This window comes from Hyposmocoma kahamanoa, unplaced genomic scaffold (genome assembly GCF_003589595.1).
Source record: "Hyposmocoma kahamanoa isolate Upper Pololo Valley unplaced genomic scaffold, ASM358959v1 99879, whole genome shotgun sequence".
In the NCBI taxonomy this organism is placed as follows: Eukaryota; Metazoa; Arthropoda; class Insecta; order Lepidoptera; family Cosmopterigidae; genus Hyposmocoma; species Hyposmocoma kahamanoa.
The window spans coordinates 6,447,836-6,474,805 of NW_020656077.1; the positions used below are offsets into that span (position 1 = coordinate 6,447,836).

At 35.5% G+C, this 26,970-nt stretch overlaps 2 protein-coding genes across 2 annotated transcripts in view; one reads left to right on the forward strand and one right to left on the reverse strand.

Moving 5' to 3' along the window:
* LOC113239332 (eukaryotic translation initiation factor 2-alpha kinase-like) overlaps positions 1–17,551 on the reverse strand; it is a 48,722-nt gene extending 31,171 nt beyond the window's left edge. The window contains exons 1-6 of the mRNA XM_026476281.1: positions 17,267–17,551; positions 16,225–16,342; positions 13,204–13,354; positions 11,419–11,596; positions 10,393–10,558; positions 3,991–4,134 (exon numbers count right to left, since the gene is read on the reverse strand). Of these exons, the coding sequence (XP_026332066.1) occupies positions 3,991–4,134; positions 10,393–10,558; positions 11,419–11,596; positions 13,204–13,354; positions 16,225–16,342; positions 17,267–17,403 (894 nt within the window). The 5' untranslated portion in view covers positions 17,404–17,551. The remainder of the gene's footprint in view (positions 1–3,990; positions 4,135–10,392; positions 10,559–11,418; positions 11,597–13,203; positions 13,355–16,224; positions 16,343–17,266) is intronic.
* Positions 17,552–18,620: 1,069 nt separating this feature from the next.
* LOC113239369 (zinc finger CCHC domain-containing protein 10) lies at positions 18,621–26,678 on the forward strand. The gene is made up of 3 exons (XM_026476349.1): positions 18,621–18,797; positions 19,078–19,245; positions 24,785–26,678. The coding sequence occupies exons 1-3, from the start codon at positions 18,763–18,765 to the stop codon at positions 25,191–25,193; spliced, it is 612 nt and encodes a 203-aa protein (XP_026332134.1). The 5' UTR covers positions 18,621–18,762; the 3' UTR covers positions 25,194–26,678.
* The last annotated feature ends 292 nt before the right edge of the window (positions 26,679–26,970 follow it).

A 26,970-nucleotide genomic window follows, 5' to 3' on the forward strand; every position in this document is an offset into this window, starting at 1 on the left:
CTATATAGCAAAAGTCATTAAGGAACTTGCTAACTATATAGCAAAAGCAAATAAGGAACTTGCTAACTATATAGCAAAAGTAAGTTATAAATGTTAGACTTAAGTGAAACTTTTGATCAATTGCATTAATAATGTTTTATAATGTGATACTAAGGTACTAATATGTCATAACTTTTCAGCATATGACACAAAAATTGTGGAATGAAAAACGTGTTCTATAAAACCAAAAACTTTAACCTATTTTTATTAAACATGCCTAAAAAAAAAGAAAAGGTTTCAGAGCAAGTCATTCAAAATTTAATTTGTGAAAGACTTCGCTTGAGTTGTTTTAAAAGCACGCCATTTAATTTATATTAGATATAAGTAAAAATTTTCGAATATGTAATTCTATGAGCGTTTTATATGGCGTCATTTTTACTAGTGATGTGTGATACAAATCACAGGGTTTCTAATATTATTTTATAAAAGTGAGTCAGTACCTATTCAATAGGGATGTGAACTTATCAGAACATGTAATGTCAACAAACGTTTTTTTTATGTAATAAGTAAAATGCAGTGTTTTTAAAATGCATATGAAAGTTGTCATTGTCAAGAAAGCTAATCAATCTGGTTTTACCGACTGACTACATGAGCTTGGCATTGTATATTGATGGTTAGAAAAAGAAACTGACTTCGACTGAATTTCTCTTAAGGTATACTGAACTGAAAAGCATCAAATGTTTGTATTGTATTTTTAATTATACGTTTAACGTAAGATGATGTACTTGAATGATTAAATATAATCTAGATGTACTTACTAACTTTCTATCAATAAACAATAACCATATCTTCCATAACAGTCTTTAATTTTATTATATTTAAGGTAATAAAACATACAAAATTTTATTCATAAAGTACACTAAGATATTTTAGGATACATTATTTTTGCAGTAAACCAGTGAAACCACATGCTTACATCACTAGAGCTATTTGTGAAATCACCAAACTAACGCTGAGATTTATAAAACGAATTTCGACTTCGACTAAGCAAAAATGGTGAGATAAGTTTTTCATATTTACAAAAAGAACTTTGCAAGGAATAAAATTAAATTTTGAGTATATTTCATAATTTCTTGCTTAGACTTAGGTCAAGTTTCTTTTTGTAAATATGTAAAACTTGCTTAATTCGTAATCTTATTTAATATACAGGCTGTATATTTGAAAGTGGGACATACTTATAGAGTGCGTTATATTCCTGATTCTGAACCCAAAGGAATAATAAACTAATGAACTTAAACTACACAAAAAATATTTTTTAAATTGTTTTTTATCGACTACTACTTGAAAGCAACATTAGTTACCGAAATCTATGCACATCACTATTATTGATCCGACGCAGCGGCGAAAAACAAAGCACAGGTCGGGGGTGGGGACGCTAAGGTATACGCGAAATTGCTCAGTGCACGCGCGACCTTGATCTAACGAAGATACGTAAATTATTTGTAATTCCCCTCGCCTGATCGCCGCAAAATGGATATTTATTCTAACGTCGAATTGACTGAGATGAGGCGACTTTACGCAATAAGTGGTGATAGTGTGAGGCAAGGTATTGGAATGTTCCCGAATCGGAGTTTACGCGGAGGAGGTGAACAGTGTCGAAGTGTTGCGTGAGAGGATTATCTCAGCATTTTATACTGTGAGACAAAACGTGGTCGTGTTGTACAATTTAAAACAAAATTTACTATGCCGTGCTAGACTATGCTTTGTGGAAAACGGTGGACATTTTGAACACTTGCTCCGTACCACGAAGTGTAAATAAACTGTAAATAATAAAAACATCAATCATTGTAAATAATTTGATTTCACATTTTCAACTACGACAAAAACCTCAATTGTTATTAAATGATAACTAGTTACTAAATCATAAACTTATCTTTTTTAGTACGTAAAACACTTCAATGATAGTTCAAGTAAAAAATAATTAACATAAGCTAAAACGTAAATGTGAAATCATAGTTATTGTTGCTGTCTCACACACAACATTTGTTGATTTATTTTTTGTTCTATCCCATACCCTAATTTTATTTTAGTCTATGTTAAGTTGTAACATGATATACTATGACATGTATGAATATGTCTCACTTTCAAATATACAGCCTGTATAATGATCAATCCCATGTGCCACTTCCGACTTCCACCCATCTTTTATTGTTGTCCAATAACTCTTCTATATATACTTATTTATCTAAATTTATCTTAGAAAATAATATAAAAATTTAACTGCTATAATAATAATATAATATTTATTCTATATTTATACCATTTTTTTATTTACGTCTCATAATTCGTCGCCTGATCCTTTTTCATTTTTTCTCCAACTTTCAAATCCCGTTTCCAAATTACATTCCATGATATTATACAAGTTTCCCTGTTTTAAAAACAAGTTTGTTAAAACACTTTGTAAGTGGCTAAAACGCTTTCCGCCGAAAAACCAAGAGAAGTAAGAAAAAATAAAACGACGAATGACGTTTTTAACTGCCTCCGTGGCCGAACGGTTACTACGCTGGGCTGCCACGCAGAAGTCCCGGGTTCGATTCCCAGGCCGGGAGAACTATTTGTATGGCCTACATTTATTTCTCTCGTGAGTTTGAATGTAATTTATGGTTGTCTACGTGTGTGTCCATGTCACCCGAGATACAGAGTTTCCCTAGGGGCTATGAGTGTGTGGGCGTTATTATTATTATTGCCTTGTCAAAGTCTGAGCCGTTACACATGGCGACTTATAGCAGCGTGTCTGCAGCGATTTAGATGTAGTAGCGATGTAGTCGCTAATCGACTACCTTAACACACACGCGTGACTTAAAAGTCGATACAATCTCAAATAGCTTTGTTGTTTCCGCTTAACAGTGAAACTGTTGAATCAATCACTGGAAAAAATATAAACACAAACTCACCTCGAAATGTTACAAGAAAACAGCTGTTTATACATAAATACAGCGGTATTCAATAGGTACTTTACATATCGACCCCTCCGACGTAAAGTATCGTATGTCGAAATTGCCATGTTTACAGAGGAGCCTTTTAAAATTCACTGAAATAAGCACAACACGTGACTTTAGCATTTCTCAGTTTTATTCGACAAAGCTCGCTACTCACATAGAGTATTATAAAATCCTAGATATCGGTTAGAGGATGTATTAGATGATTATCTATTTGAGTAACGAGCTTTGCCGAATAAAACGGGGAACTTTAAAACGCTTCCCTGTAAACTTGGCAATTTCGACATACGATACTTTACATAGGAGGGGTCGATATATCAGTGATTTTTTTTATATCATCTTAAGTATATAAATAGAAAACACGTATATTACGACATACATTTTTCAAATGGTTCTAATTACGATTGTAAAAAAGTAAATCCTGAAATAAATCCCCTGTCCCTGTTGTTCGACTTATGCAAAATGAACCGTATTAGTACTGGGAAAAAATTTAATAATTTAATATTAATGATCCAACATAAGCGAGTGCTTCGATGCAGATGCAACCGCCTATAAACTGCAAGCGTGGTCACAAACGGGCGTTCGTAACGCAACTAAGTGTCGTATTCCAGAACTCGACTCAATGCTCAGGTCAGGATTTGAGCAGACTTGAGTATGAATTCAAGCACTGGAAATACGACCCTAATGGCAAGGACTTGAGTATGATTTCTAGTACTTTGAATCATACTCAAATCCTGACTTGAACATTGAGTACAGTTCTGGATTACGTCCCTAAGTGTTGCCGTGTGGAACCGTTCTTAAAAGTTCGTTTCATGAACCTCACTTGAGGACCACTGAGCACATAAATTTTGACACTTTGTACTTTGGACCTTTCTTATCGCAAGCGGTGTAGAATTGAATGTGAACATTAAGTGCTAAGTTTAACATATTCTTGACGCTATACAAATAAATTACGTGAGTTAACTTACATTACAAATTGACGCTTAAAACAGTGAATCATCGAAGAACTAACCTGGTGGTCATGTACGCCGATGTAAAGCGACGGCGGGGCTGTCATTTCTCTATCTACGAGCGATCGCGTCGCCTCCCATAGCACGTCAATGTGCTGCAGAGAACCGCTGCATAAACGCCACATTGCCGCTATCGGTGCGTCCAGCTAATAACAAAAACAACCGATGATTCCCAAAGTGGTCTATGTTTGTCATGTGCGTCTCGCGTACGGTAATGAAAGTAAGCAACAGTCGGTCCACATAAATATTATTGCAGAAGTAAAGAAAGAGAAGGTACAGGAAAGCAATAGAACAGGTAAAGTAAAGGAAGTAAAGGCGTAAAGGCCCAAATGGGCCTATATTTTCAACAAATATTATGCTCTATAAGCGTTACATGATTTTTAATGGTACTATAAATATTAAGCTTTACAAGCATTTAGGTTACATGATTTTCAATGGTACTACAAATATTATGCTTTACAAGCAGTTAGGTTATATGATTTTCAATGGTACTACAAATGGTACGCTTTACAAGCAGAGAGGTTACATGATTTTCAATGGTACTGTCAATATTGTGCTTTACAAGCAGCTAGGTTACATGATTTTCAATGGTACTACAAATATTATGGTTTACAAGGAGATAGGTTACATGATTCTCAATGGTACTACAAATATTATACTTTACAAGCAGATAGGTTACATGATTTGCAATGGTACTACCAACATTATGCTTTACATGCAGTTAGGTTACATAATTTGCAATGGTATAAATGGTCAGAATTTTACGTGAAGTCGAACACGTGGTCTCGCTTCGGAAATTTAGTAGGAAGTCTCGACGGAAAGAAGAAAAAAGTAAGAATGACGAAGAAAAGAAATTTAAGAACGATTCAAAATTTCAAAGTAGGTGGTCAGGAACCAGAGAATAGGGTCATAAAATGGTGGGATGACGATGAACGAGGCCGCATCGTCACATATTGACCCCCAGGTATCCACTTCAAGCAACAAGGGGTCCATTTCAGCGAAAAAAAGGGGTATTGAGATGTTAATGTAAACTAAAATGTTGACTTTCCCTAAACATAATAATCAACTTTGTGCATAGTAACTATGAACTTACGTAATACTTTATTATTGTAAACATATCGACTGTGAACTGGCTACCGGTACTATCTCAATTTTGACAACTTTACAGGATGAAGAAAAAACTTGTTTGCGTCATTTATATAGCATCGGGTTTATTAAATGAAAATACGTAGTTTTTAAATATTTTTAGTACACATCAAAAACAATGGAATTTCTCGCAACGCTGTGGAGTATGTAATAGTATAAAACGGTACTTAAAAGCGAAATATTTATAAAATTGAGATAGTACCGGTTGCCAGTTCACAGCCGATATACAATATCTACGAAGTAAACTTTTCATAACAAGCAAGATATTCGGTTAGACATATATATATTATATATATATATATACAACCTAATTAACATGCATTTTTGTAAAGTTTCTTAATGTGCACTAAACTTATAAAAGTGAATAGCGCTGTGGCCGCTGTCAAAAACATATTTCAAATTTTTTTTTTTTTTTCAATAGTTACTTATTTATTTATTTATTTATTTTAAACACCAATGAATGAATTTGTATTAAAATCCATAGAAAACAACACAAAAAACTAAAATTTGCTTTCCGTAATTGTTTTTTGTGAGGTTTGACAAGTTCATAACAAATAAATACTTTCAATACCCTCATGGCAACTGACATTTTTTATAATTTTTAGATTTTTTTTATATTCTGTAGACTCGGGGTCCTGAACCCAGACGTTTCAGAGGGTTTACGCAAAATAGAAACATTTGCAAGTAATCTACGAAACAAAAAAGGCTGGGAACCCCTGATCTATACTAACCAGAATCTATGGACTCAGAAAACTGCAAATATGTCTTTGCTTTACGCCACATACTCTCTCCTTAATACCATTTCGATGCAAAAAAAAGTGCTTAGATATATTCAGAAGGTCGTGTTCTATTTCTCAACTTTGGTCGCTGCATCGAGTGTTTCCCAAAAAATACTGCTAATAAATCGGGCGTTTTCAGGGTTAGTATATAACACTTAATTTAGTGATAAGTATATCACATTTATCAACACAGAAACGCATCAAAAAAAGCTTTACGTCTATAAATGTGTACTGATAAGTAATAAATATTGTTTATAAATGATTACGTTATAATAATAATAATAATCACAATATTTTTTCCATTTTGTGACAACCCTTGCATACCTGCGTACGACAGCGCAAGTATATGGGCGGCAGTATCTCCGAACTTCAAGAGCATTGCGCTAATACTGTACGAAAAATAGGTAGGGTCGGTGTAATGACTATATCTTTAAAATGACCTGATCAACCATTGACCTACCAATAAATGGATGTCGGGTTCGCGCTAAAAAATGTCCGCACTTGTAGGGCGTTAAAATCGCATACAGAGCGTCCATTGCGCAATAGTCTTCGTTTGTTCGGGTGACAGCGCGGTTGTCAATCATGCAGTACCAATATATGCAGTACAAATAATTATCTTGTAAAAATTACTGCAGTAAAGTGTGAAAACAGGATTTTGTATCATATTTTCACTAAACAAATATATTGTGTTATCATAGTTGTCATTTAAAAGTGTTATTTTGTACAGTTTCATAGTATTTAATTTATATATAACTGAATCGTATATATAAATTACAAAAGCACACGAAATAATGAAATAGCTGTCCTGCGCAAAAGATGGAAAGAGACCCATTGCGTCAGTTTCAAGAAGCTTATATAAACTTCTTGGTCATTTTCATTTGTTCGAACCACAAGCGATTGATGTATTTCGAACAAACAAACTGTAGAGTTGCTTTGATTTTAATCCTATTTTTAAAATGATTTTTTTATTAAACGTTAGCTATAACTAACAAAATATTGTTGTACTCGTTTTACGTCTTGAGATTACCTATCAGAAGTCAGAAAATATACTTGCCCGAAATAACATTAGCTCGAATTTTCATAATGTGTTTTTACGAAGATTACAAAACAAAAGCTAATTTTGTCTATGTAAAAAGAATCAAAATTACTCGAAAGCGTAACGGTGTTGTTATAAACCGGAATTACGGATATTTGAGTTTACGTTTAGTTAGAATATCGGTACATTTGTTATAGTACACGCTTATTTTCACATTTGTAGTAATCATACCATTACTCTTGTGTTCAAGTAATTTCCAGTCGAAGCAAAATTGAGGAGTATAGTGTAGAATCAGTTTATGTGCTCGGTGACTTCAATGCGCATCCTAGTGAGCGTTTTGCATTAGAGCTGTTAGGTTTTTGCAAGGAACAAATGTGGTGCTGCGTTGATATAGAACGATTAGGTTTAGAAAGTGACACCTACACCTATTTAAGTGAAGCGCACGGTTGTAGGCGCTGGCTAGACCACTGCGTGGTCACGCAGGCGGCAGTGAATTCGGTTATTAATGTTTATGTGAATAATGATGTGTTATGGTCGGATCACTATCCTTTGACGCTAGAGTGTAGTTTTGATTTATTGGCTGCAAAAAAAATAGATGCTGTAATTGTTGTAAATAATGTGGTATGGGGTGACCGAAGTGAGGAGCAGATAACTAATTATCATAACGAATGTCACACAAATTTAAGCTTAATTGACTTTCCTACAGAACTTAGAACATGTTGTGACTGTAAATGTACCAATGTTGAACACCTACCAATTATTGACAACCTGTACAAAAGTATAGTATCTGTTTTAAGTGAGGCAGCGGCACAAAATAGACAAAGTATGGTGAGTAGGAGGAGGAGGACTGTAATTGGATGGAATAAACATGTGGGCCAGGCTCACAGGGTGGCCAGGAAGAATTTTCAGGTGTGGGTCGTGTGTGGAAAACCAAAATCAGGTCCTGAGTTTAGTGCAATGTATGAGAGTAGGAAAATTTTTAAATCTCGACTAAAGTGGTGTCAAACTCATGAGGATCAAATAAAGATGGACATAATTGCCAATAAATATTCTAAAAAAGATTTTAGAGGATTTTGGAAGAGCACTAGGAGTTTGAATGTTCAGCCTGGCCGACCTGTGAGCGTGGACGGTATCAGTGACTCGAAAGGTATAGCAGACTTATTTAGAGAACATTTTATTGTTAAATCACCACTCAAAGATGCGAGGTCTGTCTCAGGTACTGAGAGCATTCCTGGACAGGGGGTAAAGCCTCGATTTTCAGCTAAAGATGTGGCTAGAGCAATAAAATCCATGACTAGAGGCAAGTCCCCTGGCCATGATGGTCTCAGTATTGAGCATTTTCAACATGCTGGCCCGCACATGTCACGAGTTTTGGCTATGCTTTTCAATGTATGTATGAGTCACTCATATCTTCCTCAAGATGTTATGAGGACAACTGTTGTTCCTATTGTTAAAAATAAAACAGGAGACATGTCCGATAAGGGCAATTACAGGCCTATTTCTCTTGCGACGGTTACAGCAAAGGTGCTTGACGGACTGCTTGATACAGAGTTAAATAAATATCTTGTGTTGCATGATAATCAGTTTGGTTTCAGACCTGGATTATCTACTGAAAGTGCCGTACTGAGTCTTAAGCAGTCTGTCAGGTACTACACAGACCGGAAAACGCCAGTCTTCGCTTGCTTTCTCGACCTGTCAAGGGCTTTTGATCTGGTTTCCTACGACATACTGTGGAAAAAACTTGAGGTTATAAACTTGCCGAATGATATTATTAACATCTTCAAGTATTGGTATGGAAACCAGGTCAACAGGGTCAGGTGGTTGGGGGCATGGTCTGAGCCGTACAGGTTACAGTGTGGGGTTAGACAGGGAGGACTAACATCTCCCTCTCTGTTTAACCTATACATGAACGAGTTGTTAGTCGAGCTCAGTGGTAGTCGTGTTGGCTGTCATGTCGACGGGGTGGCTGTTAACAACCTCAGCTACGCAGATGACATGGTGCTGCTGAGCGCGTCTGTGTGCGGACTCAGATCACTACTTAGCATTTGTCAATCGTATGCAGATAGACATGGACTAATATACAACACGACCAAAAGTCAGTACATGGTGTTCGGTATTGGCCATAGGAAGTTGATGAGTGTGCCGCCTGTTAGCTTAAACGGTGCTCCTCTTGACAGAGTCGAGAAATTTAAGTATCTCGGTCACTGGGTCACCAGTGATCTGAAGGATGATATGGACATTGAGAGGGAACGGAGGGCTTTATCGGTCAGAGCCAACATGATAGCCCGCAGGTTTGTTCGTAGTTCCGTAGAAGTGAAAGTTGCATTGTTCAGGGCATTTTGCACTTCCTTCTACACATGCAGCCTGTGGGAGACGTACTCTCAGAAGGCATATAGGGCCCTCCGTGTCCAATACAATAATGCGTTTAGGGTGTTGATGGGGCTGCCCCGATACTGCAGCGCCTCGGGCATGTTCGCAGCGGCTCACGTCGACTGTTTTTACTCAACCATGCGCAAACGCGCATTGGCACTGGTGAGTAGGGTACGGGTCAGCCCCAACACCATCATGCGCATGATTGCGGACAGGTTCGACTGTCCATATATGAACCAAGCTTGTCGCCTGCATGTTGTTTCAAACACTTAGTTCATAAGTTAAATAATTTTATAATGATAGTTTGTGTTTTGTAATATTTTGTAAATTTTATTTTTATTATGCATTAAATTTCAGGTAATAATAATGTAATATGTAGTGAATGTATTGTCTATAATATGGGTTTTTGCTGCCCGAAATAAATGAATTTTATTTTTTATTTTTATTTATTTTATTTTAAATATGGTGCATTTTGTTAAGTTTCCAGTAGAAGCTGAATATGGTGTTTTTGGGCACTTAAATTGTTTTAAGCAAATTTCGGCAGTATACTGCAATGACGTTACAATTTAAATTAAATGTTTTAGTTTTTTATATTTCGTTACATGTCACTACGTTTGTATAGGTTAACCTCGGACATTTTTTTCCGTGTGTCCACTTGTTGGTAGGTCAATGTGATCAGCATAAGGATTGTAATACTGTTGCTAAATTGAGAAATGATTTACTACACAAACGTCCATGTCGTCGTTTAACACTACGTGCGACTACCGAGCACTCATCTACATTAAATAAATAATCAATCAATCAATAAATTAATTAATTGAGAGTCGGGATGAGGTTTTATTGCGCTTGTCACAACGTCCTCCCATCCGAGATTGCCTCTGTACGCTGTGACGAGCATTGGCTGATAAATTATCCTTTTGCATAGTCAAGAGCACATCACGCTTGACTCTGGCCTTTATTGTCGTTTACTGTTATCGTAAAAGGCAAATAGTTGAATTTAGACCTTGAACGTCGAGTATGACGTGCTCTGAATCACTGTTCTTATAATATTGAGAGTTTTAAAGTGACTGTACCTGTTGCTGCCAAAGGGGTTGTCTTTCACCAGGACGCGTGATGGCGAGCACGCCCTCGGGTAGTGCGATGGCCACGGCGACGGCCACATTCGGTGGGCCAGGCTTTGTGCCCACGCACTCCCGACGGCTTACAGCGAGTTGATGCTCGGCCACGCTAAAGTTCCACCTGTTTAATAAAAAAAAACGTCATTACGACTGCTAAATCGAGCCCTTTTTTTCTAAGTTCTTGTTTATCCAAAAGAACAAAACATTATTCAGCATCGCCCATCATCCGAAGACGTCCAGTACTAAAAACTTTATATCTATTAGTAGTATTAGAGCTCCTTGTGAAAGAGTTCACCTAGGAAAGTACTGCCACCTTACCTATTTCTGCCGCCAAGCAATAATGTAGGCATTATTGCGCATCGGTTTTGAAGGATAATAGTGCTGGTGAAATTACAGGCACTTGGGACTTTTCAACTTATGTCGTAGGTTGACGGGCATAGCGGCAGTGCCCTTCAGATTCTTGCTATCTAAAGCTATGAATGGCACTGCAACTGTTAGGGATAGGCGTGTAGCGTACCACCAGGCGGACGACTTGTTCGTCTCGTCACTTTACATCAGAATTTGTACATGAATAATGTGAATGAAATAACTGGTTCCGCGGCCGAATGGTTACCCTGCTGGTCTGGAAAATTTGATGTCATGAGTTTGGGTGTAATTTGTGGTTATCTATGTATCTATTGCTGTGTTCCGGTGCTACGGTAAGGATGCTGATGAAATTACAGGCACATGGGACTTGTTAACTTATGCCTCAGGGTGACGGGCGCAGTGGTAGCGCCCCTCAGGTATTTGCGATTTAAAGCTCTGAGTGGCACTGCAACTGTTATGGACAGGCGTGTAGCTTACCATCAGACGCACGACCTGTTCGTCCCGTCACTATTGATATTCTAAAAAAAAATTATTTACTTCCATTTTTATTAACGAACCGAGTGTCGATTTTTTCCAGGGATTATAATATTGAGATTGAATGCTCTAGTTACTTACTTTTCAGTGCCTGAACGCGGGTCAAGCGCGCGCACAGTGTTGGAGTGTCTCCTTAGCATGAGCACATCGCGGCCCGCACCCGCCGTCTGCTGTTCACTTGAACACCCTGAGGTGCCGCACTCGTAAAGCACTCCACCTGTATTCGCGTCCACTCCTAGCCATAGCGTCTCACGAGCGCCTACAACAACATTCATTATACGACGTAAGCTGATTATCAACATCAACGAATCCGAGGAAAAACAGAATAAGTGTGAAAACTTTTCGTGAAATAAGGTTATTCAACTCATGTATTTTTCAATGGTAAATGTAACAGGTTTGTAAATAAATAAATAAATAACGCACACACTCGAATCCCCGCACTAGGGAGACCCTTATCGCGGGTGTAATGGACACACACATACACAACCACAAATTACACCCAAACTCACGAGATAATTAAATGTAGGTCATACGAATATTTCTCCAGGACCAGAAGCAGTTATAAATAAAGTATTGCACTCAAAATTTAAAATTCAAAAAAGCAAAAAAGCATTATTACACTTGAAATCGTCACAATGGTTAAACTCTACCGCTCATTCGTAAGGCAGATTCCCCTGAGAAGAATGAGTAACTTAGTAACCTGGAAGTCTGTGTAATGGCTAAAAAGAAGAAAGGCTAATTAATAATATCGTATCGAAGTTGCAGAGAAACTACTTTAGTCACACGTAAATAGGTGTAACGAATGATTGATTGAAGCGAATCTAATCTATACGCTGGTAGCTGTTCGTTCGCTGTCGTTGTTAATTGTACACACGCTGGCAAAACACTGCGTATCAATTGAAGCGCAGATAATTCTTGTTATTAAAGAAGATAAGGTTTTGTGTGTACCTAATTGTACCGTCGTATCAACTGACAGTCATCGTATGTACAGATTGAAATTCATACAGATTCATTTATTTCTCAAATATAACATTACAGTATGAATTGCACTACATGTCAAAGTATAAGAAATTATATTGAGATCGTCAGACAAAAAGGAAAATTATATTGTTATAATTATATATATAAATAATATTGTTGTCGTTAAATTACGTATCAAATATCATTCTCCATCAAGGATTGTCATAATTTGATAATAAGTATACAAAAGTATGTCAATGCGATAAAAATTAGAATAAAATAGAAAATACTCAATATCGTTACAATTTTAGGTCCATGAATTCATTTACTCATTTAGAGTATAAAGGATTTTTCAAGAAAAGGTATTTCAGCTGGCGCCTAAATGTTTCGTCAGATGTTTCAAGTCTGAGAGTAGCTGGTAAACGCTCATAGTAAGTAGGTCCGATGACACGCGGGTTTTTCTCTGCAAGTGCCATGCGTCGGGGGACTGTTCTCAAATGACCGGTACGGCCAAATGGGTTGCCTGTTAAGTTCAGAAGAACATTTACAGTGATACAGTCGGTGCCCTCACATAACTATTTGTACTGAGTGCTGTAATACAAACCCTACCGTACGGGATCGGGAGTTTAGCTTGGAAATGGCTGCATATTTCTGACGCCAAGCTGAGCCAAATTAATGCGATTACATACAAAGATCTGCCCCAGTGGCCGAACCGCTGCCATGCTGGTCTGCCACGCAGAGGTCCCAGCTCTCGTCAGTTTGAGTGTAATTTGTGGTTATATGTGAGTCCATGACACCCGAGACACAGGGTTTCTTTAGTGCGGGGTTATGAGTGTGTGCGTTAATATAATAGTCATTATTATTACATTTTAAAAGACCGAAGGTTAATTGTGTCATCGCACTTACCGGCTATAACTAAGTCATCAGAGTATTTGAAGGAGGAAGAGAGGAGCTGTTCCGCATCGACAGGCAGAGGTTCAACGGTGTCCCCGCTGAGGCTATAGAGGGTACCTCGCAGAGAGGGTACCAAACGCACCCACTTACCGCCCGCAGTGAGCTGAAATAATTTCCTTGTAGTTAAACTATTCTATATAAAATGTAACCACCGTTATCAAGTCATTGTACCAAATATAAATTGTAACTACGAGAGTTTTTAGTTAAATTTTGTTATAACAAATGTTTATTTTTGTAATATTAAATGACGGGACCAACAAGTCGTGCGCCTGGTGGTAAGCTACACGCCTGTCCATAACAGTAGCAGTGCCACTCAGAGCTTTAAATCGCAAAGATCTGAGGGGGCACTGCCACTGCGCCTATGTGTCTGTAATTTCACCAGCGCCCTTCAAAACCGCACGTAATAATGGTCAAACGCAGTAATGGTCACATTGCGGCTTGACGGGAGAAAAAAGGTGGCAGTAGGTACTTCCCTGGAAGAACTCTTTTACAAGGACCTCTACTACCTGCTATGGCTGCTACCTACCTATACGATAAGTTTGTTGAATGTTTCAAACGATTTGTTGGGTCGCTGTGCGTTTATGTGTATTGTGGCATTTATAATGATTTGGGAGACACGAGTATTGTCTCCTTACCTATTTCTGCCGCCAAGCAGTGATGTGAGCTCTAATGAGTTCCGGTTTCGAAGGGTAAGGGTGCTGCCGAAATTACAGAAACATGGGACTTGGCAAGTCACGTCTCAGGGTGCGTCGCGGCAGTGCCCCTCATATCTTCGTGATTTAAACCTGCAACTGGCACAGTAACCGCTATGGACATGCGTGTCGTTTCCCACCAGTCACACAACTTGTTGTTATTATTCAGTGTTGCCAGACTTTTGCGAAATTAATTCGCCAATTTATGTGCGCCAAGTAGCCGATATTCGCACAAGCCAGCGTTGCCAATGTTAATTATTTAAATACCTAAAAATCAAAGAAAGCCGAGTTCCTATTCCCCAGTTCCCCACATGTAGAAATACTCAAAACCCCAAACGAGTTGTTTAAAATTGTTCCTATTCTCCTCTACATTCCACACTCAAGTTTGTAATTCTCCCGACATTTTCTTAAATACCTTAAACTATTTAATAAATCTATCTCGTATCGTTCGGTTCATCACACGCGCAGACACGTTGAAACTTGTCTGAACGACCGTCACTTGCCGAAAGTGACCGAGTCGCCCGACAGCGATTACACCTAGTTGGCTCCGATTGACTTCGGCAGCAAACTAGTCATCAAACGACAGCGTTTACACTGGGCAAGTGAAGGTGATCTGTCGACCTCATGTAAACGCACCATAAATCCTATCAGTAGGGGAAAACAGTGCCGATAAGGACGAAATGTAAACAATAAGGGAGAAGTGAAAAATGATGATGATGGCCAATAATGATGACAAGCTCACACATTTTTAAGGTCCGTCTACACGGTCGAACTTTACCGCAAATAAGTTTCAGGTCACGCAATATTCACGCACCAACGCATACTTGCTTGTGTATGTTTAATCGCCGTATTGACGGGCTTTAAACGGGACATGATTTCTCATTCATTTTGATGACCGTAAAAAGTTAAATTACTGAAACGCAGCCACAATCACAAGAATGAATTTATTGGATGAGATACGTTTTTATATTACCTAATATTTAAATAAAATTTTCTTTTTATTATCGCAAGCAGGAGCAAGATAAATAATAATTGAACTAAATTCGCATCGCATTATAAATATTTGAGCATATTACGTTATATCAAATATTATACTTATCACATTTCTTTATTTATACGATTAAACTAGCAAATACAACACGGTGATTTCGCGTTTCGTCTCGCGAGCAAGTTAACGTCGTCGCCGCGACGGTGATTCATCCATGTATGACTTAACACACTAACTACGTATTTTTTGCTATTCTTATTCAAGCTCTTATTTAAACTCCCATAACTCTGTGTAATTGGGACCTATATTATTATTAGTATTTCGCATAGTAATAATAACATAGTTCCATAGTTTTATAAGTTTGAATAAGTCACATATTTTGCAGAATACTTATTATGTATATATCGCAAAACACAAAGCCACGCAGCTTAGTAGGTACACATACTGTTATTTTCTACATAAAAGCTAGATATGTAAACTAAACAACATATTTTGAATGAAGAATTACGACTGTAAATTTATTCCCCTTTCATAAGTATGCAACCCATTATTATGGCAGTGCTAAACCAATTCACCACTCTCCATTTTCAAATGAACTAGCCCTTCTTTCTGTTGTAGCTTCAAATAGGATTGAATTACAACAGATATCAAAGTAGATGTGAACAAATGTATGGCATTGTACTATTTAGGTAGTTACTGAATTCAAGGTACCTAGCAGTAATTCTTGTGAACACAAACAACTGTATAGCATAAAAATAATTACAAGTTCACATACTAAATATGACAAAACAAAAAATTATAACTTAACCATTTTACAATTTATATCAACAACATTTTTGATAGTCTATTACTTTTTTTAAATCTTATTTTTAATAAGGCCTGTAACACATGAGTGTCAATGTTCGCCTTGTGATGTATTGACATGGATTATTGTACTCTCTCATGTCACCTCATAATGAGAGGCAAGATCTCACATATGAGTACAAAGTTTTAGCCCACTTCACCAATGGGTTACCCAACACAATGTTTAACTCCCCAACCCGCCAAATATCCCCTAATTGAAATTGCCTTCTTATAGCCACATTCCAAATATCCATAAAATGGAGCATATCTTCAAGTTGGTTACAAAACTTTCATAGAGGAGATTCCACTCTTTTTATTAGATGATAGAACTTATTTAAGGGAAAGTGGTTAGCGTGAAGTCAAAAAACTAAGACCAATGCATTTCTAGAAAGTGTGCTGTCCTCAAATAGTCTATACTTGTAGCCAGTATCTCAATTAGTCTGTACTTACCTCAACATGATGTAGATTGGATGACAGAAGTGGTTGAGTTTCAATGTGCCAAGCTTTCATTCCATTGTGAGTTGCAAATGCAGTCAATCGACCGTCTATTGTGCTCACAATAACCAAACTGGAACAGGACAATACTTGTTAAAGCATTTATTAATCAACTGCTTATATAATTCCTCACATGTCCTAGATATGGATGGTGTTCATATTGTACCCTGCTGTAAGATTTAAGAGCCATATGATTGTATCTGTAGCAGCTGTGTTTTCATTCACCATTTTTTGTACACAGAAAAACACCATACCAAAAAAATTAGAGATGCATGGTGGGTTCAAATCCTTTTCTAAGAATATTGGATAGAAATTTTGAATCATAAATACAAACCAGCAGCAGCACAGTAGCATTTTACAGTACAATGTGAATTATAGTTGAGCTGCACGAAAGTAGCAGAAAATATTAGCTGCATAATGGATACTAGTCTGTATGGATCATGTTATTTTTTCATTTTTATAGAGCTCTGTATAGTAAGCACTGCCCATATTGGTGATTTAAAAGACCTTTTAAAACTTTTGTGGACTTCAGGACCATGCTATGTATTGTTTGTATTAGGCATGTTCACAAATCAAATTTAAAGTTGTTATTAACAATATAAGGCAAAAAGCAAAAATAATTTACTGTAAAATGAGTCTCATTTACTTTTTTAATAAAGATAAGTATTAAAAAGACATTATTGCGAAACAAGTATAAAAATAAACTAGAGACATTTCTGATTGTTAAACCATGTATATAATCAAAGTTGGCCAGTTCATAATGTTCACATATTAATTATGATGTAATATTATGCATATACAATCAAGAAAATTAAAAGTGCGTATAAGTCAAACAGATGCGTTTCTGTGAGTTTATTGTGGTAATAGACATTATTTATCTAATTTTAATAAGTCCTTGAGTTTGAAAAGTCTAAAACGAAAACTTGTTCTTAACTTTACGAATTTTCATACTTTTAGTAAGTTGGTCGGAGGAGACGAGTATAGATTCTATACTTACTCGTTGCTCACTCCGCTGTTTGCTGGATTGCAGAACGGTAACTTTTGTATATTATCATCAGCGCGAAGATAAGAAGCACAATAACTGAGCACAAAAGCTGCTTTCAGTGCGATCACTCGCCAATACCAACCCGACATATTAATATACTACAATATTCGGTCATTTCAGCCTCGAACCGGCGTAGTTAGGTTTTATTACGAAATTGTTGAGCAGATTAGACTATCACAAAACTCTAACTTTTATTTTAACAATCGTTCTGAAACTGCAATTCCACGTAAACCCAGACAACCGACGTAAGTGTCAATGTCATTGTCAAAGTATTTTTTTAGATCGACGGCAGTGTGCCACGTAATAATCATAAAACCGATTTAATATTATCAATTTATCATGAACCATTACCGGTAAATTATGAAATTTTTAATTCGTAAATAAATAATGTTCATTGTTCCAGTATTACTATTTGGTTGCGTTGCGGTCATGAACCTGACTTAAAAAGGACTTATCGTTCATCTGGCGCTGTTAGTTTGCGTTACAATTTAAAATATTTGTTTAAGTAGGTACAAATATACGTATGTGTCTATTAACATTAAATATGACGACAAAATGAAAAATTCTATACTTATCATTTATATTTATATTGAGCTGAAGATAATGATCGTTTTAAACTCAATTTAAAGACTTATTCACATTAGGACAGTACAGACAACAGGTATAACTTTATCGTTTAAATTAATAGTACATACAAGCAACTAAACAAAAACAAAAAGAAAGATGTTAACGAGCGAGCGATCAATTATAACATTATGTAAGTACTAAAATTAATCACATAAATTGGTAAAAACACAATGTTCTTGACGGGCCGCTGACAAATGTTCAAATTAAATTCTTCGAGCGTGCCACTGCTCCACTGCTGCTTTTTAGCGCGGACCCGACGTCCATATAATTGTAAGTCAATGACTTGAGCACAGTAGGTGAAATAAAATTAAAAAATTTAATTAAAATAATATTTTGTTAATAACAGACATTTTGTTTTGTGTTCTTTTACTTTTTGTTCCTTCGTTTTGTGGTATCTGCGTATTGTTAGTTTTTGTCAATTTAAGTGTATATTCATTTCTTAGAGGATGGAAGAAAATAAAGGAAATTCATTTAGATTTCACATGAACATGACTTACAAATTGTTGTCATAATAAATAATTTAGACCACGGTTTTATTAAACTAAAAAAGGAAAATATCGGAAACGATAAAAAATTATGTTTGACATCGATTTCTCGTTCGGTTTTTCAATACTCTATTTCTGACATTTTGTTTGACGTAACAAATTTTCGATCTTTCTTTCGCGATTGATCTCTGACCCAGAGTGGAGTGCTTCTTTTAGTTGCCTTCTTTAGTCTGCCATTGCCGGCTTAGTGATCTTCATATTTGTAGTTAGAAAGTGCCCTAGCTGTCTTCAATCCAAATTAAATATCAAATTGCAAAGCTGTCTTCGAACGGCAACATGACGATCAGCCCCAGTTTCATTAAAAAGAACAAGTAAGATTTGCTATTTGCTTTTTAATGTTCAATTTGTTGGGTAGTGCATAAACTAGGAATTGTTAAAAATAAATTCCCGATATTGACCAAAGAGAAGTGTCTCCGTTGCGGAGTGACCGATGTGAGGCGATCCTAATAGTTTACCTGTCTTTGTTAGTTCATTTGACCATTTGAATTTGATGGGATCATTCACTTTAAAGACCGAGCAAACTTTACTCTCATTGTTAATCTCTTTATTCCATATTAAAACAAATTATAAGTATTATTGATTTTTGTGCAGGCAAAAATATTCGCTTTCCAAGACATTTCCGAAAGGAATTCGGTGTCAGAAATGTTTGGAGAGGGGCCACTGGAGCTTTGAGTGCAAGGGGAAGCGCAAGGTCCTTGTGCGGAAGTCACGCACACAAATGTTGAAGCAATTTTTGAAGGAAAAAGATGGTGAATGCAGGTATGTTAATTTGTGAGTTCTATTGTATTTTCTACCTCTAGGCTTGGGTCAGAATCAGTTTCGAGGGATGCGGCCATTTGTGACTTTCAAGAAATCTTGCTGTTATGCGGTTTTTATTATAATAATAATAACATTCAAGTGCAATTTATTGCTAAAACTGTAATGATTGTTAAGATAATTAAGGATTTTCTAAATTTCTACATTAAAAGAAATCTTTCATCTGTCTACCCTCACTCATTCATAATAACAATTTTTCTTTCTTTTTATATGCAAATGCGAATTTTTTCAGCATTGCCTTGTTGAATTGCTCTTATAGAAGTACTATTATTTATAATTATTATTTTATTTTCTGCAACTTTACTAATGTTTCTCATTAAAAAAATCCTAGAAAACATGGTCAGCAGAACTTATTTCATTCGCATTTTACATCTAATGCCACTTTTCATTTAATACTCCTCACCAAATAATCTATTGAAACTATTTTAACACAATGTCATCATTGCACATAGGCAATTATGAGACAAGAAGAGGTAGAGTTATTGTATGTACTTAAATATTTATTATTTATTAAACTTTAGAATTGTAGTACCTACTGCCACCTTAACTGTTTCTGCCATAAAGCAGTAAAGTGAGCACTACTTCATTTTGGTTTTGAAGGGTAATGGTGCTGGTGACAGGCACATGGGACTTGTCACATTGTCTCAGAGTGGTGGACAATGCCCCTCAAATCTTTACGATCTAGAGCAGCTACTATGGACAAGTGTGTTCCTTACTGCCAGGTGCACAACTTGTTTCTCCTGTAACCTAATAATTGTAAAAAAAAAACTTGAATTCAAAATAAATGAAACTACACTCTGTTCTTATAATTTTCTCCATTGATGATAATATTAGCCAATAAGTTGTTGAGGACTGCTAATCGCGTACAAGACAACATAGTCAGGTATTTAATATCTATTTGTACACCAAATGACATGACGATTAACCAAATAGCTATTTTTGCAACTAATTTGTTTAACATTGACTAACAACAATTTATCAAAGCTAGGTAGGTACACTAATTTCTAGTGATAACAAAGAAATCAACTAGATGGCGCTTGTTTTTACACAGATTTTTATGCCGGATTTTCTTTTAAATTGTTTAATTAAAATTAGCGCCATTTATTTATACTAGCGTTATTTTATAAATAACACACAATGCTGTCTATAGACACACATATTTGTCAAAGTTCACAAAATAATTTTTGCTCATGGACAACATTTGAATAATAATAGAATCGTTTATTGCAAAACATGTTGTTACATATAGGTCTTATGGTAAAGTATCAAACATGTACCCTATAAGGGCGCAGCAATGTGAAGTTTGAGATATACATTTTGATTACAATTAATTATAATATTATTACAATGAAAATAAATAAATCTAAGCAAATATATTCCGAAAGTTATATGAATTAATTGTAAAATGATTGTCAAATTGAAATTTAAAGTATTTTAAAAATCAATAATTTAATTATGAATAATTAACCAATTAATTATTCGTCAAATTATTCTAGAATTGTATAATAATAATAACATTTGTCAATTAAGTCTTCTTAATAATTGCGTTTATTTATTCCGTGATATTATTATAATGTATTTATTTTATTACATTGTTAAAGAGGAATCATTTTATACATTGCCATTTGCAAAATATAAAATACTTCCAGGCTATTAATCAGTGCCATCTATTTTTACCCTTTTTACAGTTGTAGTATGTAGAGCAATCCTCTAGAGTTGTTTGTCCATGATGACAATTAAAATACTTTATAAAAAGCAAGTAATACGATATTATTTGCAATTTCTTTTTATTAATAAACTGTTAAAAGCGTTGTGTGATTTCATAGTATGAAAAAATAGGTTTTTTTCATTTCCAATCTGTAATACCCCAAGAAATCTTGTTGAATACATACATACATATCATAATCAATTTTTGTCTAATATTATTGTATACAATTATTCATGTAAATCATACATCAGGTACAATCAGTGTACCCTCTACCTCTTGTACCATTTTCATGGGCTGACTGGTGAAAAAAACATACATCTATTTTTATTTTGTTTTATTTGTTATAAAGCAAAACAAACCTAGCCATTTCGCAAGAATAATAAGCAATTTTAATTTTATATACAAGTAACTTATATAAAGAAATTGTCCATTGCCAAAATATCTTTTAATATTAGTTAAGGGGGAGACACTTCGTTGATGTGTTCATAGTCTTATTAACACTGACACTAATATTTATTTTATTCACTATAACTTAATTACACTAACACAAAAGGTACGCTACTACGCTAGACGCTGAAGGTACTACGCTAAAAACGTACATAGCGTCACCAGTTGTCAACCCGTGATCAGCCAGTGCAACTTGACAACTTGAAACGTGTTAATAGGTAGACGTGCAGATACCAATTGAATCGGTTTTACCGCGTTTCTTGCCCTCAGTAATGATGTTATTTTTAATATTGTCGCGTTACTTTCTCAAATTCGTATCTTAACGCACAAAAATGGAAAATATATTCAAATTTTGCAGGCTGATTTCACACACATTACCTTCATATTCACACACAGGCTTTTACCTGTTCTTAAAGTAATGCATTCAAATTAACCCCCTTGATAAGAAATTTAAAATAAATAGATAGTTTTACCGTCTCCTGAATAATCACTCTATAAGATACGAGTTTGAGAAAGTAAGGCATCGTATGCGTTCTTGAAGATGACTTGTTCTTATAATTTTCGAAGTATTCGAAAATTAAAACCTTTTTATCTCCTGAAGTCAAAAATAGCAGCGGCGTGGCGGCAGCGATAGCTAATTTATTATTATTAATTTTCTGAATGTAAGAAGTGAAATTTGTTTTATATGAAATTGTTATGATGAGTACATACCTTTTTTTTTCTGACCATCACCTGTGAAAATATGATCACTATTGATCACACCTATTTCTTACAATCTATTTATATATAAGTATAATGTTCACATAATTCGCTTTGATCACAACACATTCGATCTCCGTGGTCGAGTGGCTTGCACGCCGGTTTTCATGGTGTTTCGCCATCTCCGAGGTACCGGGTTCGAGCCCCGACCGGGTGAATGTACTCCTAGAAATTAACTTTCCTATATTGTTTCTGGTCTGAGTGTTTGTAGTACTGTCGGTGTTTTTCGATGTCCATAACACAAGTGCTTTAGTTACTTTAGGATCATAGCAACGTATGTGGTTTTTGTCTAATATGTTTATGTATGAAAGGTCTGATCTTTTTGTACATATTTTTTTTATTTAAATTCAAGTTAAGGTTCTTATTGGTGTGGAGTAGTCACCAACCATATCTGTTTAGCGCCCTAACTTGCGTTCAATACATCTTCAGGGCAATCTTATCTGTTCTAAATAAATTTCTTTAAGGGTCGTATTCCAGAACTCTACCCAATGCTCAAGTCAGGACTTGAGTATGATTTCAAGCGCTGGAAATACGACCTTAAGGGCAAGTACTTGAGTATGATTTCTAGTGTTTGAAAACACACTCAAATCCTGTTTTGAGCATTGAGTAGAGTTCTGGAATATAACCCTAGTCTTCCCCTGTCTTTCTTTTTTTCGATCTACCCTTCTATAATTTCCCTTTCGTTTCTCTATTGTCTTTAATATCTTCTCTTTTCGTGCACTATTTTAACACCTCCTAATTGGTTTTTCTTTCTGTCAGATTCACTCCATTCCCCTAAGCATTCGCCTGAACACATAACGTAGTTCTATTTATCTACATACTCTTAAATTACAACGTCAGTCTAGCTTAAAAAACTATGTTGCTTAAATAGTGGTCTAGACATACACGGACTTCGCCAAGAATTAGTGATATTCTACTAATAAATGCTGCAAAGCAACCAATTGACTGTATTTTAATGGCAACACATACAGTTAGACATTAAGCGTACTAGGATATATTGTTTACTTGTTACATAGACTTATTATACTTATCATTTTAATGTCTTAATTATCACAAATGTTTAGTAGCATTATCAAATAAAAATAAATGGTTCTGTGTGAATACTTGTCAAGTTCAAGGTTTTGTTGTACGCAAGTATTTTTTCTTTTTCGCGATCTGGTATTTTATAAATTGCATACCAAAAAATTCAAAATTAATAGAGTAAATTTGTATTCTGTCTCTATTTTTAACCGACTCCAAAAAAGGAGGAGATTCTCGATTCGACTGTGTTTTTTTGTGTGTGTTACGTGATTACTGCGTATTTGTGAACCGATTTTGACGATTCTTTTTTTTTTATGGAAAAGGTACCTCAGTATTGGTCCCATTTAAATTTGAACCACATATTCCACCTCTAAGGGTGGCGAACTAGGGGATGAATCCGGTTTCGCGCACTTTCCGGTAACCGATTTCAATAAAACTTGCCATATAGATGTAATTCAAATAATAAAAACAAGTTCTAATTATCTATTTCTGTAGATAATTGTCCTGTATCGGCAAAGGCGACTGATCCATTTTTTCTTTGTTCTGAACTTGTCCCTTTTTCACATGAATGTTATTAGTGGGATTTCTTACTATCCTTCAGCTCAACAATATAGATAGGCATTTTGTCTTTAACACCCGCATTTAGCATTGAAAATGTTTACGATAATACTTGGCCCCCAATAAACAAGAGGCTCCAGCATTTCCCGTTGTATTTTTGAAAGAACCTAGGGTGTGCCCAACAGCCGCGTTTTTGTATATATAGAATACAGGGCTACGATAACAACACCTTCTTGAAGTTAGATAATAAGTTATGCGTTAGTGAAATAGGGTATGCGTTGAGTCCATAATAGTGTAATTTTTTATACTACATAAATAAAATAGCTCCGTTGTACATGAGTTAGTTAAAAATGGTGTAATATGTTAGTGGGTTTGGACCCTGCCCAAACGAAATATGTTAATATTTGAATAACTGTGTATGGAAACTTCAAATTAAATCAGGGCATTGAGTTGCTTCGTCGCTGAATTATACACCCTGCTTATGTCAATATTCCTCACGGTATTAAGTTTAAGTAAAAATTTATTAGTACATTATATGTATGCACATCACGTTTACAGAGTACACCATATTACACCTTTGGGAGCCTGAAATGATCTGGCTGACCCGGTCAGTTTGAAGCGCTTTTAAAAATTTGTACCCAAAGGGCAGTTTTACAATGACACCGATACATTCGTCTTATGATGCAAGAGCTCTTAGTCAAGTGGCCATTGACTACGAGCCACCACTCTATGAGAACCACTTTATGGTGTAGCACAATATATATTTTTTACAAAACTATAAATCTAGGTCATAAAAAGACCGTTAAATTATAACCATCTCATCCTTTTGTCATATAGATAAAGAAACGGAAAATAATGGAGTCTCAATTAACCTAGAATCTCAATTAGATATGAGTATAATAATGTAAAAGCCGCGCTTCATATGATTGTTGTGACGTTGAAGTATTAAATTGAATATGTTCAGTGAATATTGGTAATTTTTTGTTACAGTAAAGGGAATTGCAAACCTTCCAAATACAAGAGGAGAATGTGCTCAGATGCAGATTGTGAAACCAGTGACAGCGATTTTGATCGCAAGTGCAAAAGCAAGAAGCCCAGGCCCTTGAAGAAATGCGCTGGAGGCAAATGCGCTGGAGGCAAATGCGCTGGAGGCAAAAGCTCTGCCGGCAAATGCACTGGGGGCAAATGCGCTGGAGGCAAATGCAGCAGAGGCAAGTGCGGCAAAGGTAAATGCGGTGGAGGAAATTGCGGACGAGCTGGTTCATCTTCGGACAGTGACTCAGATAGCAGCAACAATCAGAATAACTCTGACTCTTCGGACAGTGAGTTTGAGTCAAGCGAGTATGATTCGGACAGCACTAACGATTCTGGAGACTGCAACGACTCTGACAGTTACTGATTGAAACCAGTACCAGTCACTAATGCCGAACATGAGGACAGCTGGCAGTCCTGGAGTTCTTTGAGCTCGGTGGATGGAACTGTCAAACTCATTCAATACTTGAATAATTGCTGCCCAGATTCGGATAGTTCAAGTGACTGGGACTAAATTATTAATCGTAAATATCAGTTTAGAGCAGGTACATTTTTCTCTTAGGTAAGTGTTCTTCAATGTTTCGTTGCGAAGGATTCTTTTTAATGCAAGTTTTAAGAACGTATTTATAATGCTGGACATTTATATCATAGTTGTGTAAACATTTGTAATATCTATATTTTAAGACATTGTGTAATCGCCTAGAATTTCGATTTTGTAACAGCTTTGTCTTTTGTTGCAAGAGTTTTAGTAGAAAATTCACGTAGAGTAGAAAACATAGAATGTAGTATGGGTAAATAAAATTTATATTTAATGATATTTAGTATATTATGTGCGTCTAATATAATGTAAACTCAGTGATTCTAGCGTAGTGTTTATAAAGTACATAAAATTGCGAATTACTTTGTACTTTCTATGCGTAATACGAAATTTTATTTTTATAAATTATTTAAGTTTTTTTGTACTGTAGCAATGGTATTTCGAACATCGCTTCGTTAAACAAGAAAATAAGTGAAACGTATCAAGGACTATCAAAGCCATCACCAAATGGCAAAAAGGGTGTTTAAAGTAGTGCCATATCTACCGTAAATCGCCGAGTAATTTCGACTTTTCATTTTAATGCAAACAGAGATTGTTGTATTGTCTTAAAGCCGATCTCTATGGTAAAATAGTGCCCTCTGATGGCTCAATTACGGTACATGTGGCGCTATATTTACTGAAAAATGTCAAAATTAACCTCTCGCACGATCCTTCGTATGAAATCCTGACGTAGAAAGCGCCCTCTAATTAACGTGATAATGGTAGCCCTCATTGTAATAAATTATTTTTAGTCTTCGTTATAAACTATTTCTTTAGCTCATAATTGACATACAAATTTGTTACACGTAGTCTGAAGTCATTGTTAAATAAACAGCTATTATGGCATTTATGAAAAAAGCCAATAATTTATTAACATGACTTTTTTCATAAAATGGCAATCGAACAAATACAGTCAAGTGAAAATGTTCTGTACATTCAATGTAGCCAAAAAATTTGGTAAAAATCAACCTTAAGTAAATGAATTCAGTGTACACTTCCAAATATTAAAAAAAAATCTGCTCATCATTTTGACACCAATCTCTACAATGTACAGCCTTGTTGCCGGCCGGCCATTGTAGCAAAGAATATTATAATTTTTATTCATGCATATTGTAATCGTAATTTATGACTATTATAATTGGATGCTGAAGCAATAACGTGTCAATCTACAAAAGTCGAAAATTGAAATTTTAATGCCAAATTGTAGCTTGTCGTCTTGTCTACATTTTACAAACGAACTAAATGATTTGAAATATCCAAAAATTATAAAAATATTAAAAGATACTTGACAAAAATCCATTAAACAACCCGCGAAAAAATCATAAGCGTGTTCATAACCATGTTATTGACACATTATTGCTTATTAGCATCCAATTTATATTTTAGAATTTTGACGAAAATTCTAATTGTAATTCGTAATATTAGTATATTTAAGTAGGTATCACTTTTAATAAAATAGTTTTCAATTCATTCATTCTTAATGAGTGTTAATGAATGAGTAATGTATACATTGACTTACAATTATAAATGTATATATAAATATGGATTTCTGCTGCTAACAGACTGC